We start from the raw sequence: 15,939 nt of genomic DNA, 5'->3' as shown, positions 1-15,939 counted from the left end.
GAACACCTTCTGGATTTCCTGTTCAAATTTGTCGTATGATTTGAAAATTTCAATGGTGAAATCGTCCTGAGCGTCCGCACTGTTGGTTAGCCAATCCTTAAGGGTGGGTTCAAACCATCGAAGTGCCTTCCCCTCGAGCCGCGAGGAGATGAACATGACTTTGGCGGATTCGTCCGCAAACTTGTCCGGGTAGTACTTGAGGTAGGCCCTCATGGATGTAAGGAATCCAGCGAGTCCTTCTTTGTCGCCTCCGTACTTGGGGGGTGCTTCGAGTTTGGCTTTGTCCTTGGGCTTGCCGTTGTAGGCCTCGTTGACGAGCTGTTGCATATGGCCGTTTTCGGCCTCAAGCTGGGCGATTTTGGCGTTGAGAGTCTCGAGAGCCTGCTGCATCTGTCGCATGGTTGCGGCCTGGCTCTGGGATTCCGGGGTGCTAGGTGTCTGGGGCGCCATGATGGTCGGTGGTACCTTCGATCTGAACCGTGACAGAGTCAAAGGGAGTGAGCAACGTGTGACGAAACCACAGGCAGTCCTGCCTCTGAAAGGGTTCGCCGGTCGAAGGTATCTGCTGGTCGGACTGTAGGTCTCGGTGAAGCCAAAAGGTTCACAACAATGCAAGTCGCAATGTCTGCACAGTAATGTAGGGCTACTTTACTGCTTGTAATTGCTCACTGAGGAAGCTAGCTATCTGAATGAGAGGCAGAATGGTAGAACTATATACAGCTTCCTCCCCTAGGTATCCCGTACCTAGATCTCTGGAACATTTGGAACAATTGTCGTTCCCATTGTTCCATCTGGAACAACGTTCCTTGGCGTTGTTCCCCAGGAACAATCGTTCTTGGCATTGTTCCTGATTTCCCTAATCCTCATTGGTTCCTTCTTCCTCGTAATGATTGGGTACGGGCGCCGCCCGTTGACCATGCAGGTCGGCCCCCACCGGCCTCTGCAGGTTAGTTCATGACATGGTTGCAGAGATCTCGGCCAGCTGGGCGTGCTCAGGGATCTGCAGGTTGGTAGCCGGCTTAACTTATTCCCTCTCCTCTTGCCCCTCGGCCTTAATATTATAGGTCGAGTGATTATAGATGTAATCTTCCTGGTAAGCTTGCCAGATTATATTCTTCTGCTATGCCTTCTTAGTGCGATCAACCTGGTAACCTCCCCGAATCCAGTCCTTGTTTTTAGTGCATTTGATCCGGTACTAGCTGCCTTTGAGCTGTGCTCTCTCCGCCTCTAGTATAGCGATCTCTGGATTAGGCGGTATCATCTCCTAGGCCTTATTGGGGACTATATCTCTGTTTGTATGAGGGTCTTGTATAAGGTTTATATGCGATAGTATTATAAGTAGTCTGTCCTTAGTTGGCATACCTAGGAAAACGCGTTCTAGAGGTAGAACCTAACCTTCTCGTTGATGTTATAAGCAGAGTTGAGCATGCTGACTATAGTATGCTCTTCTGGCCCTAATATAATATGTTCCTTGACGGAGTTTTATATATATTTATATAGAAAGGCCTGTACTAGTGTCTGAAACCTTAGGGCCGATGGGTCCTGAGCGAAGTCCACCTAGAAGCGGCAGGGGTTAGTATTACGATAGCTTTACTTAGTTAGCACCAGTCTCGGACTCGATAGTGGGCTATATATATCCAGGGAGTACTATAGCTATTAATTTCACCCTCTTTTTTTCTGGTAAGTCTATAGAAACTTTTCGATAATAATAAAATTTATAATATATTAGCATATTATCCTAGGTGTAATGTCGAGATCTGGTTTGTGTTAGGGAAGCTTGGGAAGGTGGGGAGAAGATATACTCGGTCCAGGCGGTCTATATTCTATCGCGCTCCGCTTGTATGCCCGGAGCAATAAAGGGCTGCTCGTTACCCTCCTCCTCTATAGCACTGTCCAAGTAATCCTGGAGGAGCGCCTTAACGCTCTCCTGGTCCACCTCGGAGAAACGCAACTATTATTGTACCGTCATAGCGAGCCAAGGAGTACGATAGGAGCAGAAAGAATAAAGAGAAAGTAGAGAGGAAGGGGATTCTAGGGTTTGGGAGGAGGAAGGAGGGAGGCTACGACGGCATAAGTGAGCCAGGCCATCACCGAGCCTCGAGGCTCCGACGCAGTTGGTTTGCGTCCCTATATAGGGGACGGGATCCTGGCGCCAAAAATGCATCTCTATCACGAATGCCCGGGAGGCGTTCCGGAGGGCTCGATGGGTGTGAACGAAGTAAAATGGGCGACGCCTTCCGGGCTCCGTCGCCGGCGCCATTTGTAGTCGTTACGGAGGCGGCTACGGCCCGGGAACGAGAACGGGATCTCGTCCGGCAAAACATCGGGCGAGCGATGCGCCGAGGCAGCTGAGTCAGCAACCGCAGTCGCGCAACGCTAGAGATTTTGCGTCAAATGGAAGAACTCTCCTATGCTTCCATCCTCTGGTAATACCTAACACTGCGATCACATCAGTCCTAGCGCAGATCATCACTAAAAGGCAGAGAGGTAGGTAGACAGAACAACCAAGCCGACGTGCATTTTCTAAAAGTCTACCTAGGTAAGATATGACTTTAAACTCTTCCAAAGGTTATCCCCCAAAAGCGAACCCAAAACGTCCCAATAAGTCAACTCAAGCTAGATACAAGAAGCGATAGAATACCTGTGTTAAGCCCTACCAACACACCCGACCCCAGACACTCCCCCCCGTAATAATAACGCTCCCCACGAAGAGCAAAGAGATCCAATCACCAGTTTAGTTAAACCCTGGAGTCTAGATGGATGTAATTGTCGAACGCGGTCTTCTTGACCGTCCTCTTGCCGTAGCCGCGCACGGTGTTCCAGTTGTACTCCTCGACGGTGACGGTGTCGGTGCCGACGGAGGCAACCCAGGCGACGTGGCCGGCCTTGCCGCCGTTGTACTGGGCGATGCAGCCCGGCTTGGGGGTCTTGTTGACCTTGACGCCCGTGCGGCGCGCCGCGTCGTCCCACGACTCGGCGTCGCCCCAGTTGACGCCCTTGTACATGTTGTGGAAGTTGATGCCCAGCCGGGAGTTGATGCGCCACGCCACGAAGCTGGTGCATTCTGTTGTGGGAGAGAGCAGGTGGGCCGCGTCAGCTGGGACTCTTTTGTGGGTTTTCTCAACAATAACAATGGGGAGTGCTGTGGTGTGCTTGGGATTTCTTTTCTTCTTTCTTTTTTCTTTTTCTTTTAGGGTGCTTCGGGTCGCATGAATCGGGTCGGGGAAGGTTGGGAAGAGGAGGAGGGAGTGGCGGTCTCGGACGACGTACGGCACTTGAAGTACTTCCACTTGTCTACGGGCCCGCAGCTCCCCTTGTAGGGGTAATCGTCCTTGACGGGGCCCGGAATGCTCCCGCTTCCGCCGCCGCCGCCGCCGCCGCCGCTGGACCCGCACTTATCGGTCACATAGCCGTTGGTGCCGGTCTTGACGTAGTAGTCGGCCACGTAGCAGCCGTCCTGGGTCTTGTCCCAGATGCTGTTGCCGTTGACGCTCGTGCCCTCGGTTTGGCAGCTGATCTTGATGTCGTGGCCCTTGGGATACGTCTTCTTCACAGCGTAGCTGGTGCCGGGACCGGACCGGCAGTTGACGCCGTTGCCGCTGATCGGGTAGGCATTGGTGACGGAGAAGGCCACGGCCTGGAAAAAGGCAGCGAAAACGGCGAGCCTCATGGCGTGAATAGGGAGAAGAATATGTGCAAAGGAAGGAGGACTGTAGTGTGTAGTTAGGCTGTAGCTGCGATGAGGTCGATGAGTGAGAGGAAGCTCAGTGGAAGATGATTTCAAAAAGGATCAGCAACCGATTCACATGGCCTCTTTATATAAGGTATTAAAAATATGCTTTCGTCCCGCGCAGACGAGTATGAACCATCACCGTGCACAGAGAGTGTCGACGCCGTCAGCATTGCTGGCCGAGTCCACTGAGTCTTCAGTAAGACGGGATAATCTGAAGGCCTATATCATTTCCCCGGCTGCAGGTAAGGGACTCCGCCGACTCTCTCCCTGGTATTTACTAACAGAACACACCCAATCGCACAGGAAAAGGAGGGCATGAATGATGAGGCTGACCGCTGGGGTGGGCCAGCTCCTGGCCCCTTTCATCCATGCGCCCCTGCCAAGGACGGGAATTTCTCCACAACTGATGGCACGGTAGCAACGGAGGACGCCGTCAACAAGATCGAGATTACGGAGGACATTGACACGCCTGCCACGGATCTCTGTGGCTTTGAGAAGAAGGGAACGGATTCAAGCACCTAGAGTCATTGTGTTATCTGTTTGCCGGCTCGTCTCTCTATCATGTACACATAGTTATGTGGAAAACAAGCCTTCTCTCTGTCCCACTCCGTCGCCTCCAAGCAGTTGATTCCAAACGGCGCACCTCGTGAATTAGCCCATCAATTTCACTAGCTGATCAACGCGCCGTAATATCAAACTCACTGGACGCACTTCGTTCTTCCTGACTCCCACTGTAAGCCAACCCCATTCTCGTACTATCTTCAACCGCAGTTGAGCCGACTCATGAGATGTCTTCTTGAAGACTAGTGAGAGTGGAGTTTAGTGTATGCATGGGACTTGCGGCGAGGTAAAATAGGGTCATTCAATGCGACCCTACAATGGCGCCAACAACCCCACGATCCATGTATTCCCCCACAGAAAATATGGCCAATGTGGGAAAGTCCTTGTCAAAGGGAGCGAGCCGCTCAGAACCTAATTTGTCTTTTTTTACTTACAGGTGTGTTGCGAGGGGACTTGCTTAAAAATGAAAATCGAGTGCTCGGGTCGACCAGTAAGCCAATAACGTTAGTGCACTCCCTTTTTGCGCTCATGGCCCGGCGAAGATTTACATAGACGTTAGTGTACGGTATGTACGGATTACGCCCAGCGGCCTAGCCCGATCCTAGTCCGGGCTTGTCCTTGGACCGAGGAATGTAACACTGGTGACTGGAGAAATGATCGACCCGACCCGGAATCTTAACTTAGCACGGCGTCGGTTCAGCCGGGCGAGCCGGGTCAGCCCTCGCAGTGCCAGGCGTCACCGGTGCTGAAGAAAGCTAGCGCCATCTCAGCGCACCGCACAAATTTGGAAATCGACTACCGATTCGGACACCTATTGTGATGCATGTCATCTAGACCCCTACGGATAGGTAGTGCACAGACGCGGGAATAACATCGTAATGCGATGGGAGAACATAGCCTGTCGGGGATAGCATCGTTGAGGCAATAATAAATAAGGTAAACTTCGAAATAAGCCGGCTCCCCATCGTTCCGTCTTACCAAGTATAGGTTGACGTCCCAGACCGAGAAGGGATCTTTGACGGATCTCAAGTCTCGCGACGACATCGAAACCGAGAACCTCAAGGCTCAAGCGGAAGAACGTGTATAAGTATGATGGTAATGCTTCTTAATTACCGCTCTCAACCTTGACATTCCCTTACCATCGTGTCCTTCTTCCAACTCCACCATAGACAGCTTTCGTCTTCCCTCCCCCCCCCCCCCCCCCCCCAACATTCCTTGAGCACATCATTTACATAATCCACCATGAAGGTCGTCGCTCTTGCCGCTCTTGCCTCTGCTCTGGCTCCCGCCAGTGCCTACCTGATCACCGGCGACAGTGTCAACTGCCGCTCAGGGCCGGGCACGAGCTACGCCGTCAAGAAGACCTATGCTAAAGGCACCGATGTCAAGATCACCTGTCAAACGGCGGGCACGACCGTGAGCGGCAACAGCATCTGGGACAAGACGCAGGATGGCTGCTATGTCTCCGACTACTATGTCAAAACTGGCTCCAACGGCTATGTGACGGGCAAATGCGGCGGCACTTCGACCTGTGCTGCGCCCAAGTCGAATCAGGCTACTGTTGATCTGATTGCCGTGTCGGAGGGCTTTGTGCCCAACGTTTGTAAGTGCCTGATTTATTCTCACCTCCCATCCATCGATTCGACACAATATGCTCACCTGTCGGGCGCTCCAGATACCGATGCCACGGGCCACCCAACAGTCGGCTACGGCCACCTCTGCTCCAACTCCAAGTGCTCGGACGTCAAGTACAAGATCCCCCTGTCCAAGGCCGACGGCAAGAAGCTCCTGGCCGACGACATGAAGGTACCATCTTTTTCTTTTTCCTTTTTTTCCTCACAGCACCCCGAAGATTAAGAAGTGTCATCCCATACTAACCAACAAAATTCCCCATCGTAAAAGAAATTCGAGAAGTGCATTACCCAAATGTGCAAGGCCAAGCTCAACCTGAACCAGTACGGCGCCCTGATCAGCTGGAGCTTCAACATGGGCTGCGGCGCCGCGCAGGGCTCGCAGCTCATCAAGCGCCTGAACGCCGGCGAGAGCCCCAACACCGTCATCGCCCAGGAGCTCCCCAAGTGGGTCCACGACGGCAACGGCAACGTCCTCCAGGGCCTCGTCAAGCGCCGCAACAAGGAGATTGCGCTGGCCAAGACGCCGACCGACGACAAGGCCCTCCCGCCCAAGTGCTAATAAGCGGGTGGACTCGACTGTTCGATGGTGGTGGTTTGTCGGCTTGTACTTCGCTTCTGGGGTTTGGTGGGAACCTGTTGGATTGTATATGGTTGTAGGATCAAGGTAACATAGAATAGCGGGCAGAAGGGGGCGATGTTTTGGATACTTGGCAGCTTACTTTCAAAGTAAATATTCCCTGGAATGAAATTGTGGGCAAGCACCGGCGGCCTGATGAAAGCCAGGGCCGGGAAGACATGGGACGAGCCTCAGTAGCACCCTGGTCGGCGTTGTATGTACTCCCTTTTCCCATCCTCGTATAGTAGCCCACGTTCCTTCAAATTATATTCGAGTCACCACCCCCAGGATGTAGGAGCGAGTCAGCAATCAGCATTACACTCGAACTGTCAAGTATGCTGTCGTCCTAGAACAAACGGCAAACCTTGCTCAAAACGAGGTACCACTCGTGGCTGTCGTCGGCTATCTGCGGTAGCACTCCATATTGACTCCGGGACCATGCAGGAGACTTGGGCAGAGACAGACGTTCATCCAGTTGGCCTCAGCGGGTTAAGGTTCCGAATTCTGATAGTGACGCAAACAACCGCACTGCCCTTATTAACATGTTTAGTACCGTTGGGTGCTCAAGCCCAGTCTTCCCCTCCTTCCTCGCCCCGATGAGATCTTCTCCGTTAACTCAAACCCAGCCAACCCGCCCAGACAGATCCCAAGATCATCAGCCACACTGCAAACAATGGCGATGATACTGATAGTTTACTCTCTGGTAGGTCATTGATTGCAAGACAGACACCCTTCCCATCCGCCTCTCCGCCCTACTGAACATTCCCCAGATCATCCTCGCCCTTGTCGGCATCGCAATGCAAAGCCCCCGCTCCTTTTCTCCTGCCAGACGTTGCAACCAGAAAAGAGTTAACGAAAGCCTCGCAAAAGCTACGAACACATAACGCTGGCCACCTCTCCCTACCCATCCCCCCTGTCCTGACAATCCTAACCATCCTCCTACCCTTCCTCTCCCTCTTCACGACGCTCTTCATCCCCCACCTTTTCTTCCACCCGCGTTCCCCCTATAGCCGCAACCGCAACTGCAAACACACCACCAGCACCACCCCCTCCCCAACAATCCTCCCTCTCTCCATCCAACCCCTGCTCCCTTCCATCCTCCACATCGTCCAACTAATCCTCACCACACTCCTGGCAACCTCATTCGCCTGCCCCTTACTCTCCCGATCTACCACTTCCTGCCTGCTTCACAACAAATGGCTCGCCCTCTATTCGTCCCACAACGCCGACGCCGTCCGCTGCATCCAGGACGCCCTCGCCTGCTGCGGCTTCCGCACCCCGCGTGACATGGCCTGGCCCTTCCCGCGGGGGTCCTACCCGGCCCCGGGGGCGTGCGAGGCCCAGTTCGGGCGGCACACACCTTGCCTGCCGGAGTGGGACGGGACGCTGAGACGGGTGGCTGGCGGGGAGCTCGGGGTTGTGCTTGCTGTTGGGGTGCTGCAGGTGCTGGTTGTCTTTCTGGTGGGGAGATATAGACATGGTACTAGTACTACTACTAGTAGTAGTACTGTCGATGGGGATTGGGGATGGGTGAGAAGGTTGTTCGGGGGGAGTGGCCTTTTGCCCGGTTATGAGCCAAGCGGCGGGGAGGGGAGTCGACGACCTATGTTGGCTGCTCCGGGAGAGGATGTGGAGACGGAGAGGGTGGATGAGGAGGAGGGGGAAGGGAAGGTGCGGGATGGAGAGGAAAGGGAGGATGGGAGCGAGGAGCAGAGAGGGACGGGTGGATATGGCGGGGTTGCGGGAGCTGGGCCGATGGTCGAGCCGGCGCATCATGATCCCTGGGCTGGTGTGCAACGGGGGTAGGGTCAAAAAGGGGTGAACGAGAGGTCTCTACCGGCTAGTGAGTTGGTAAGTCTCCTTTCTGTTTTCGCGTTAAGGATCAACCACACAGGACATGATGGGCCAAGTCACCAAATATTACTGTATCAGGAATCAGCGTTGATTTGGGTCCAAAGACAGGCCATGAGAAGAACGAAGTCCCATGATCTAGCTCTCCTCTGGCAATTCCGTTTCCCATAGAGCATCACGCATGCGTCTTCGTTACTAACAAGCTTCTCACAGATCGCGCTCTACCTCGCCAAACCAACCTCACCAACTCCACTAAGTCCCCATTTTGCAGTTGCAGCCCACATTCGCGTCTAGGCACGTCGCGCAGCGTCTTTTGGGAGGCATCAGCCAACAAGCACTTGAGACACCAGGACACCAGATAAAATTGAGGCTTCATTCAAGGAGCAAGGTGAGGGGCTGGGCTGGGCTGGGAGGAAGTTGCTGAGGCTATACATGGGCTTAACAATACTTCTTGGCGAAACAACTCCGTTGGACGTTGCGAGGTGGTGTTTGGGATATGAACGTGACAAGTTTGGCCTGCCTCATACCAGGAAGTCAGCTCACCTATTTCCTCTTTGCAACAAGCAGTTCAAGTGTGGTACTCGACTGAGGGACGGAACGCACACATAACAGCCCATCTACAAACGGTCACGCCACTGTGCTTAAGGAGGACCCATACACTCGGGTATCCCACCACATCCATTGACCTTTTTAGACTTCCCTATCTATTGACCCTTGACGCCCTCCTCCGCCTCCGTGACACCGTTCCCTGCCGGCTTGCCCGAGTTGATGGTCTGCTTCAGCGGCGGCAGCAGGCTCTTGGCCGTGTGCCTCGCCTGCTGCGCAAGCACGGCATCCATCAACACCAACGCCGCCATCGCCTCCACGATGGGCACCGCCCGCGGCACCACGCAGGGGTCGTGCCGCCCCTTGGCCGCCAGGATCCCCTCCGCGGACCCATCGTACGTCGCCGTCATCTGCTCCTGGCCGATGGTCGCCGGCGGCTTGAAGGCGATCCGGAAGTAGATGGGCGCGCCGTTGGAGATGCCGCCCTGGATGCCGCCGGAGTAGTTCGTCTTGGTCGTCAGCTTGGGTCGCGTGAAGCCGCTCTTGGCAGCGCCGCTCTCTGCTACGCTGGAAGGGAGCTCCACGTCTGCCGCCGAGACGAAGGGGTCGTTGTGCGTCGACCCGGGAACCTCGCAGCCGCCGAAGCCGGATCCGATCTCGAAGCCCTTGGTGGCGGGGATGCTGAGCATGGCGTGCGCCAGCTTGGCCTCGAGCTTGTCGAAGCAGGGCTCGCCAAGGCCGCTCGGGGCGTTGCGGATGACGCAGGTGACTGTCCCGCCGATGCTGTCGTTGCGCTCTTTGAACTCGGAGACGTACTGCTCCATCTTCCGGGAGATCGTCTCGTCGGGGCAGCGGACGGGAAGGTATTCGTCGACTGTCTTGCGGTCGATTTTGTTGAGGAGCGATAGGAACGCGGGGTTGGTGCTCGGGCTGGGATGTTCGGGCGTGGGAGGGAACAAGTGGACGTTGCCGACTGAGCTGGTGAAGGCGACGATTTCGACGCCATAGGCCAGCTTCAGGTACTTCTCGGCAATGGCACCCGCTGCGACGCGTCCGATGGTCTCGCGTGCGCTACTCCTCCCGCCGCCGCTGCTCGCCTTGACGCCGTACTTCTCGAGGTAGGTCCAGTCGGCGTGACTGGGCCTGGGAAACATGTCCATGGTTTGGTTGCCGTAGTCCTTCGGCCGCTGGTCCTCGTTCATCACCATCATGCCGATTGGCGTCCCGAGGGTGACGCCAAACTCGGTTCCGCTCTGGATCAGCACGCGGTCCTTCTCGTTGCGCGGGGTCGTGATGGCGCTTTGTCCCGGGCGACGGCGGGTCATCTGGGGCTGGATGTCCTCCTCGGTGAGCTCCATGCCGGGCGGGCAGCCATCGACGATGCAGCCGACGGAGCGGCAGTGCGACTCGCCATAGCTAGGAACGTCAGTGTCGGCGGGCGGTTTCGTAACGGAGGGAGTTAGGGCAGAGCCTACGTGGTCACCCGGAAATACTCGCCAAAAGTCGACATGTTGGCGTAGTCAGGAAGACAGGAGAGAAGGGACAAGAAGACACAATACAGATCACAAATTGCAACTTCTTCCAAAATTACGCGTTATGAGTCAAGGAAGCGCAGTGGTGGCATGATGCTACCCAGATCTGCCCGCGCCTGGAAAAGCTCATAGCCGGACTTTTTTGAGCCCCTCCATCCGCCGTCTTCGGCTCCCCGCTGGCCGGGATCGAGGTGGGTTTTAGGTGGGTCCAGCCGATTAGCATCCTTGGCGGCAGAAAGGTGGGTCTTGCCGTCAGGGTCCAGCTCGAGCTTCTGCATCTCAAAAGCTGCAAGCTCTCGTTCGAGCTCTCACTGGACCTTCATGATATATTTTCGTCAATTGACTTCCGCGTACATTCCAATTGCATCCTAGATTCCATCATCTGATTGAATATAACAATCTGGGAACGAATAGCAGCTCAACGGATCATAAAAAGACGAGGCAGGCGGATGTAGGGAAAGAATTCCTTTTTGCCTTTACCTTGTTCAACCACTCCCGTGAGGCCGATGATGGCTCCCACATCCCGCCTCGGCGTCATCACGAGACGCATTCCGCTCTCACGCCCCCAGTGCCAATCCCGCCCGAAAGTCATCACATCCCCGGCCCAGACCAGGCCCTACACGCAGCACCTCTCCAAGCCCGTCCAGATCTACCGCTCCACCTCTACAGACCCCTACCTCAACCTCTCCATCGAACACCACCTCCTGCAGCGCTCCCATCCGGACTCGACCATTCTCTTCCTCTACACCAACCGCCCCAGCGTCGTCATCGGCCGCAACCAGAACCCCTGGGTGGAGGTCAACATGCGCCGCCTACGCGTAGGGCTCCCCACTTCCTCATCACCTTACGCCGAAGAAGACTTCTATGGCCGACCCCATGCCAACGTCAAAACCATACCCGTCTCCCTCGTGCGCCGCCGCTCGGGAGGCGGCACCGTCTTCCACGACGCGGGCAACACCAACTGGTCGGTGATCTGCCCGCCGGCGGTCTTCGACCGGGACCGGCACGCCGAGATGGTGGTGCGCGCGCTGCGGCGGCTGGGCGTGGCCGATGTGCGGGTGAACGAACGGCACGACATCGTCCGGGACCTGGATGTCCCTTACGTAGGGAGGCGGGCGGTCAAGGTCTCGGGCTCGGCGTATAAGCTTACCCGGACGCGGTCGCTGCACCACGGCACGTGTCTGCTGCGGTCGAAGAATCTGGGGCACATTTCGGAATTGTTGCACTCGCCTGCCGAAGACCTCATCAAGGCGCGCGGGGTGGAGAGCGTGCGGAGTCCTATCGGGAACGTGGGTGTCGGGGGGGAAGAGTTTGCTGACGCTGTTGTTGGGGAGTTCCAGCGCATGTATGGAGGAGAGAGCACGGGTGGCGGGGTGGTTGTCGGGGAGGAGGAGGCGTTGGCGATGGAAGATGTTGTCAAGGGCCTGAGGGAGCTGACCTCCCCCGAGTGGATCTATGGCCAGACGCCGCAGTTTACCTTCTCGACGCATCCCACGGAAGACGACCCCCGGGAACGCCCATCCAAGTGGCGTTTGATGTCACACAAGGTAAGTGCTTGCCCCTTACAGACCCCCAAACTCCTAACGTTGGTTTAGTTCCGAGCCCACTTCACCGTACGCCACGGGGTCATCCAATCTGCCAAGCTCTCTGGACTACGATACCGAAATCCCGACGCCGGCGGGAGCCCGGACGAGATCCTTAGCAAGGCCCTGGTGAACCAGCGGATTCATCACATCAAAGACTGGCGGACAACCCTCCAGCAAGCCAGCTCACGTATCGTCGACGTCAACGACCTAGGCGAGTGGCTGAACGACGCATTCGGGTTGCAAACGCCTGGCATAAAGGGCGATCTTTCAGTGGCCGACGCGACTGTAGAGATGCTCGCTCAGACCGAAGTCGGTCGATATCTCAGCAAGAATACTGACTGAGCTACAACCAGCCAGCTGTTGTGACCAGATGGTTTGATATAAATAACCCGTGTAATAACACCATGTATCATCATTGAACATATGAACTTCAACATACCTCACTCCACGCTCGGCACGCTCATGACCCCTCTGCCAAACCACTCCGAAATCGTCCTGAACCGGTCCTCGCTCCTGTCCAGATCATCCTTAAACAACTCGTGCCGCTCCGCGTTCTCCTCCTGACTCTTCTTGAGCGCCCGGATAGTGGCATTATCCCTTGCACATATCGGGCACTCCTCCCCTTCCACAGCACCGCTGCCACCACTCCTCAGACACCTCTGATGGAAGCTATGCTTACACAAGAAATGCACGGCCGGCAGCTCCAGCAAGCCCATGCACTGCGCACACCGCGTCGCCTGGAAGACGGCCGGCTTGCTGCCCAGGTCCGCGATCTCGGCCCGGCGGGTCTCGGTCTCGGACCGGAACTGGGCCGCGAGCCGCTTGTTCTCGGCGATCTCCTTGCGCTCGCGCTCGATGCGATTGGCGAGGTAGGGCTTGAGCATGCCCATGCTGGCGACGGCGTTCTTGCTCAGCGTCTGTACCACCTGGAGCGGCGCCATGAGCCCGTCGCGGTCGATGCGCTCGAGGATCGCGGCGAGCTCGTCTTTGCCGGCCTCCTCGAGGATGCGCGCGTCAGAGGTCAGGTAGGCCAGCGCGGCCGGGTAGAGCTGCGGCTCTTCCGGCCCGTATTTGCGCAGGGCTTTGATGGCGCCGCGCGTGTCCTTTGCCGAGGTGTAGGAGCGGAAGATGTCGAAGAGGAGGCCGGACTGTTCCTTGACGAGGGTGGTGCCGTCGCGGAAGTCTGAAAGGTGTGACAGGAGGAGTACGTTGGAGTTCTCGATGGGCGTTTTGGTGCTGCTGGTGGCAGTCCCTTGATTCTTGCTGTTGATGAGGGCTTTCGCTCGTTGTTCCCATTCCTCACGGTGCTCGTCGTCCCCTCTCTTTTCGTTGGATTTGTGCAGGTACATTTCGAAAAGGGTGGTGTAGATGTCTGATTTGTCTCCCTCGGAGCGGTGCTCGTCATTGAGACACGCCTCCAAGAAGACGATAAACTCGTCCGGGTGGTCGATGAAGGAGGAGAACGCCGTTCGCGGCCGTGGTGGTGTGTACTCTGGTGCAGCCGTTTCGCTCTCAGCCGTAAGGTCGTCAATGGTTGCCTTAGTAGCGGCTTGCTGCTGTGTTGATAACGGCAACGGCAGTAAGTTGCTGAGATTCTGAACAGCATTTGCGGCCCCGACAACGAACCCCCCGTTTGTAGTAGGCTGGACTTTCTGAGCCGGTGGGTCTACCCTTGGACTGTACCGTCCAGTGTAATAGTCGATGAATAGCTGGGTTGCGTCTTTCGGACAATGCTCGATGAGGACCCGAGCGTACTTCATGAGACAAGAGTAGGCCTGGTCGGTCAGCATCTGTCCTATGACGATCCCGTAGTTGAGCTTACCGTGTCTGGATCCAAGTGCCAGATATAGTCGAGAGCTTCATCGTAAGCCTTTGAGTCCTCGATCAAGATATCCACGACAAGGTCATGCTCCCCGTGTTTCTTGGCCAGGTACGCCGCTTGCTCAAAATAGCCGCCCTGTCGGCACATGGAAATCGCTGTGTCAAGATCAAATTTGAGGTCACCCGGTGATTTGATGAAGTTCTCCAGTTTTCCAATATCCTTGAGCTTTGCATAGCAGTTCAAAAGAAGCGTGGTGTGGTCAGAGGTCGCCTTGTGGTGGTCGTGGAGCTCTTCCAGATACTCGATTAGGTTGTGTATCCTCTGCGTGTCCAGGAACTTCCGGATCACCTGTGAAGGTTCTGTGCTGTCGATGGCCTTGATGTACTGAGTCATGGCCCCATCGTAGTCACCCTTCTGGTAGAGGTAGTCACCGTACTTGCGGTAGATGACGTTTTGCTGCTGCGCGTCCATGCCGGACTTCTGGGCGAGGTCGGCCGCAAGCGTGTAGAGGTTGCGCTGGTACATCATCTCTAGCCGCTGCTGGAGAGACTTCTCGTGGTAGCGGAAGACCTGGATAGAATTAGCTTCGGGATCGGAGGCGGCTGACAGGCGCAACAAACCTTGCCCTCCTGAGTCAGGACATAGAGATCACCCCAGAGCTGAAAGATATGCTTGACGTCGGACAGCACCGTCTCGCTGTGGGCAATGATCCGGAGGTCAGGATGTATCAACGTGAAGGTGTAGATGCTATCGGCCGCACCCCCCCAGAACCGCTGGCGCATCGTGTCAGTCTCGCCGACCGGTGTAGGTGGGGATACCAAGGCGATGTAGTCCTGAAACACGGCGACCAGTTTTTTCGGGGCTTCGTAGGCAATGGGAGGACCTCTCCCGTCCAGGTTATAGTAGTAGACGGCATCTTCCCTGCCCACCACGATCTGCCCCGACTTCTTGTCCACCGCCATGCACCCAACCCCACATCCGGTGTCCTCAACTGTCTTCGGGGGGTGACCATGACCCTTGCCCGAGATGACCAGCTTTAGGATCCGTGACGTTGTCGCGATGAACAGGGTCGTCAGGCTAGCCTCAACATGCAGCTCCACCCCCGTGATCGGTTCGTCCGACTCGTAGATGATCCGCTGTTTCGTCCCGAGATCATGGATCAGGTCGCCGCGAATGACGGTCACAGCACCGTTGGCAAATCCCACTGCAACCTGCGACAGGTCCTCGGTCGCCGAGAACGCCGATATCTTTGCAGTCTCCTTGTCAGCCACAAGCCGCGTCCACCATCCTCCGCAGAGTACATGGAGCAACCCACCGGGAACGGCTTCTTCCCATTATTGATCGCCACCGTGCTCACGCACGTCGGAATCCCCGTCTTCTTAACCGGCTTGTCGAGCGCCCAGACTTTCAAGATAGGTTGGTTATTGCTCTCTGCGCTGCTCGGCTCTTCCTGCATTCCTCCCCCCAAAACCCCACAAATCAGCAACCCCATCCCCAATTATCAATCTTCCTACCCAGGCCGCGCCGAACCGTATTAAACATACCGCAACAGTAACGAGCAAGCTCGTCCCCTCCACCTGTCGCATATGCGTGATGCTCGCGCCGCCATCGTACGCGCGGAAGCTGCGCACGATCTTCCAGCTGCCGGGGCCGACAATGCGCACGGTGCCGTCATAGCCGCCCAGAAACAGGCTGTCGGAGCCGGAGCAGACGGCCGAGATGTCGTTGCCCTCAAAGACGGCGCGGGTGTCGTCGTCGGTGATCTTGATCTGGGAGGCGTCAAAGAAGTCGAAGGACCTCCACTGAAGCGAAGCAAGCGGAGGGAGGGAGGGGTTCAAGTTAGTGGTGCTTATTTTAGATTTGAGGAGTGAGGAGCGGAGGGGAGGACGAACTGTTAGCGCCATGGTCGCATCTTCGTCGGCGACTTGGGGTCCGGCGAAAGGAGGATTGCTGGTGCTGTTGTGCTGTGGAGGGGTGTCTTGAATACAGTGGACAAGGAGCAGCGTTGCGTTGCGACGCCCGGGAACCTTGCTGGTTGGAGCTCAAGGAAGCTCACAT

At 56.1% G+C, this 15,939-nt stretch overlaps 6 protein-coding genes across 6 annotated transcripts; 3 read left to right on the top strand and 3 right to left on the bottom strand.

Moving 5' to 3' along the window:
- Positions 1–2,426: 2,426 nt before the first annotated feature.
- On the bottom strand, positions 2,427–4,062 carry B0T15DRAFT_503906 (uncharacterized protein). Its single transcript, XM_062867481.1, has 2 exons — positions 3,271–4,062; positions 2,427–3,064 (listed from the first exon to the last, which is right to left on the bottom strand). The coding sequence occupies exons 1-2, from the start codon at positions 3,668–3,670 to the stop codon at positions 2,739–2,741; spliced, it is 726 nt and encodes a 241-aa protein (XP_062720461.1). The 5' UTR covers positions 3,671–4,062; the 3' UTR covers positions 2,427–2,738.
- A 1,441-nt stretch (positions 4,063–5,503) lies between these two features.
- B0T15DRAFT_437284 (lysozyme-like domain-containing protein) lies at positions 5,504–6,858 on the top strand. The gene is made up of 3 exons (XM_062865847.1): positions 5,504–5,897; positions 5,970–6,100; positions 6,197–6,858. The coding sequence occupies exons 1-3, from the start codon at positions 5,537–5,539 to the stop codon at positions 6,485–6,487; spliced, it is 783 nt and encodes a 260-aa protein (XP_062720460.1). The 5' UTR covers positions 5,504–5,536; the 3' UTR covers positions 6,488–6,858.
- A 359-nt stretch (positions 6,859–7,217) lies between these two features.
- B0T15DRAFT_568439 (uncharacterized protein) lies at positions 7,218–8,351 on the top strand (the record flags this gene model as incomplete). Its single annotated transcript, XM_062870765.1, has 3 exons — positions 7,218–7,247; positions 7,315–7,329; positions 7,415–8,351. 3 exons carry the CDS (start codon positions 7,218–7,220, stop codon positions 8,348–8,350), a joined length of 981 nt encoding a protein of 326 aa, XP_062720459.1.
- A 584-nt stretch (positions 8,352–8,935) lies between these two features.
- B0T15DRAFT_250554 (chorismate synthase) lies at positions 8,936–10,602 on the bottom strand. The gene is made up of 2 exons (XM_062863171.1): positions 10,417–10,602; positions 8,936–10,357 (listed from the first exon to the last, which is right to left on the bottom strand). Exons 1-2 carry the CDS (start codon positions 10,449–10,451, stop codon positions 9,100–9,102), a joined length of 1,293 nt encoding a protein of 430 aa, XP_062720458.1. The 5' UTR covers positions 10,452–10,602; the 3' UTR covers positions 8,936–9,099.
- Positions 10,603–10,761: 159 nt separating this feature from the next.
- Positions 10,762–12,450, top strand: B0T15DRAFT_250525 (uncharacterized protein). The gene is made up of 2 exons (XM_062863170.1): positions 10,762–12,020; positions 12,069–12,450. The coding sequence occupies exons 1-2, from the start codon at positions 10,980–10,982 to the stop codon at positions 12,399–12,401; spliced, it is 1,374 nt and encodes a 457-aa protein (XP_062720457.1). The 5' UTR covers positions 10,762–10,979; the 3' UTR covers positions 12,402–12,450.
- A 49-nt stretch (positions 12,451–12,499) lies between these two features.
- On the bottom strand, positions 12,500–15,785 carry B0T15DRAFT_400127 (uncharacterized protein; the record flags this gene model as incomplete). Its single annotated transcript, XM_062865043.1, has 5 exons — positions 12,500–13,834; positions 13,882–14,451; positions 14,502–15,128; positions 15,197–15,331; positions 15,426–15,785. The coding sequence occupies 5 exons, from the start codon at positions 15,783–15,785 to the stop codon at positions 12,500–12,502; spliced, it is 3,027 nt and encodes a 1,008-aa protein (XP_062720456.1).
- Between the last annotated feature and the right edge of the window lie 154 nt (positions 15,786–15,939).

This window comes from Chaetomium strumarium, assembly GCF_033439665.1.
Source record: "Chaetomium strumarium strain CBS 333.67 chromosome Unknown B0T15scaffold_5, whole genome shotgun sequence".
NCBI classification, from domain to species: Eukaryota; Fungi; Ascomycota; class Sordariomycetes; order Sordariales; family Chaetomiaceae; genus Chaetomium; species Chaetomium strumarium.
Note: the sequence above shows the minus strand (reverse complement) of the source record. Positions and strands in the feature narration are given on the sequence as shown.